At 47.5% G+C, this 2,183-nt stretch overlaps 1 protein-coding gene across 6 annotated transcripts in view; it reads right to left on the reverse strand.

Annotated features, from left to right (window-relative positions):
- TRAPPC9 (trafficking protein particle complex subunit 9) overlaps positions 1–2,183 on the reverse strand; it is a 578,288-nt gene that overhangs the window by 430,514 nt on the left and 145,591 nt on the right. For all 6 annotated transcript variants that reach the window (XM_040494495.1, XM_040494496.1, XM_040494498.1 and 3 more), the window contains one exon: positions 1,709–1,794. In XM_040494495.1, the coding sequence (XP_040350429.1) occupies positions 1,709–1,794 (86 nt within the window). The remainder of the gene's footprint in view (positions 1–1,708; positions 1,795–2,183) is intronic.

A 2,183-nucleotide genomic window follows, 5' to 3' on the forward strand; every position in this document is an offset into this window, starting at 1 on the left:
GCAATGATCTCCATGCAGAACAGAGGCAGTGGGCCAGAGAGCAGGCACAGAAACCAGAGGATGGCTACTGGCTCCAGGCGAAACGTGTCGGCATTTTATTTCTTCTCAAAATAGCGATAAGCAAACGTGGCGAAACGTGGACGGTGGACATTCTAGGAAGGCCTAACACTCCCTGTAACATTTCATACGCTTGAAATATTTCGTTATTTTTTCATTCTGGCCACGATCTCTGGGCTACCTTCTAGTGGCAATTTGTATTTTATTCTTTGTGCTTCCTAACTTTTTATTAAAAAGCACACATTACTTTTAAACCAGATAAAAATAAAAGCCACTTTTTAAGACAAAAAAGATCAGTGTGTCAGAAAGAACAGCAAGCATCTGATACTTGAAGCACTTTGGGGAAAATTCTCTAAACAACTATTTCCCGATTCAGGCCAAGAGACAGAAAGTCACCATTAAAAGGCCTGATGCGAGAGCAAACCCTAAAGCGGGTAGCTTCCTGCACAAGAGGAGGACGACAGTACTCACTCCTGCCGGCCTCCTCTCTGAGTGACCTCAGGGCTGTAGGCCTGACGGTGGGCTGAGTGTCTCAGAGCTCAAACGAATTCTGGAGACCTATGCCTCACGCGGAGAGCCGGCACCGTACCTTCGATAACCCCCAGTGGGCCGGGTCCCACTCTTCCTTCTATTCGCAGCTAAGCCTTTGTCTCTCCGGAAAGCCTTCCTGGACTCTCCACGGGGACCCTGCAGCATCTCGTGCACCCACAGCACTGACCACGGCAGGGACCAGGTCTCCCAAGGGCCCTGCCCGCGGCCTGATACGTGGCATGAGCACTCAGCAAGACATCTGCCTGAAAAGCCCACCTCTTACCCTGAGCGTAAGTCATTCAACTCTGAAGGAAAACATGAATGATCTCAAAACCATCCTTCGCAAGTCTCTGAAAAATTACCAAGCAGTACTATACGCTAACATGCAGCATTAGATAACAATATACAGCACAAAGCCTACGTGACAACGCAAGGCAGCCGGGGGTGACCCGAGGCACCGAGCAGTGCTACATAATAATAAGCACAGAAGACTTGAGAAACAGAACCCGCGTGACGGGTGGGAGACTCTGCTCCGAAAACAGGATGAATCTGGAGAGACAATACACATCTCCTTCCCACGGACTGTGGAATTGGGTGAGTGGCCCCAGGAGAGACTGCTACAGAGTGAACCTTCAATGCCCTCCACAAAACACGGGAACAGAAAAGCAGAATTCAAAGCGGAGAGAAACCTCACGCTGGCGGTACAGTAACTTCCACTCTTACTCCACACAGTCTGCTCTTCCCTCAGGCCTTGATCGTCTAGCAATAAAGTAAGGCTGATACTGAGCAGTGGACATAATATACACTTCGTAACCTGTGCCAATCTCATGTAAATTTCAACATGATTATTTCAAATCTCACATCCAATCGACTACGCTTGGTGTGTGTTCAAATCAGAGGTTATCTGTTCACGGATTCAACCACAGAGAACCAAGCATTAAGGACACAGAAATGACAAGACGTGGTCGGTCTTCCTTCACAAAAACCTTATAATCTCTGGCAAAACAAATATAAAAATAGACGCATATCATAGGGCGTGTGTCTCAAACATTAATTTAAAAACTTAGTTTCATGGTAAGCTGGTGTTGAGCCCAAAAGGTCAGTGGTTAGTGATACGTACCATGTTTTCAACTCGGAGTTCAAACGGCATCGGGTTGTAGACCATCAGCTGAACTTCACACACGTCTCCTTGAACCCACTGGAAATCTAGAAACACACACACACACAGCCATGCGTCAGCTGGTATCCTGCATCTTTTACATGGTTTCAGATTACTCTCTGGCAATTCATCTTTCCAGTGAGACAGTGGGCATTAAGATCGTCTCTCGATGAAAATTCAAAGCCAGCATCACTGCAGCTTTTTCTCGAAAACAAAGTAAGTCACCACTGCCACTTGGATGCTTCGTATCCGCCTTTGGTCACCATCTTGAGCAGGTTGAATTCATGCCAGGGTGTCAAATGCAGCTTTACAAACCTGAAATCAATCCAGACAGCACCACTCCCGGCGCAGACCTGTAAGTCACACAGACCTCCACTGACCCAGAGGCTGGAAGACAGTGATAGTCAACTCCAGGGAGCATACACCATGACCGGGG

Source organism: Herpailurus yagouaroundi, unplaced genomic scaffold (assembly GCF_014898765.1).
Source record: "Herpailurus yagouaroundi ecotype Mexico unplaced genomic scaffold, PumYag 186, whole genome shotgun sequence".
Lineage (NCBI taxonomy): Eukaryota > Metazoa > Chordata > Mammalia > Carnivora > Felidae > Herpailurus > Herpailurus yagouaroundi.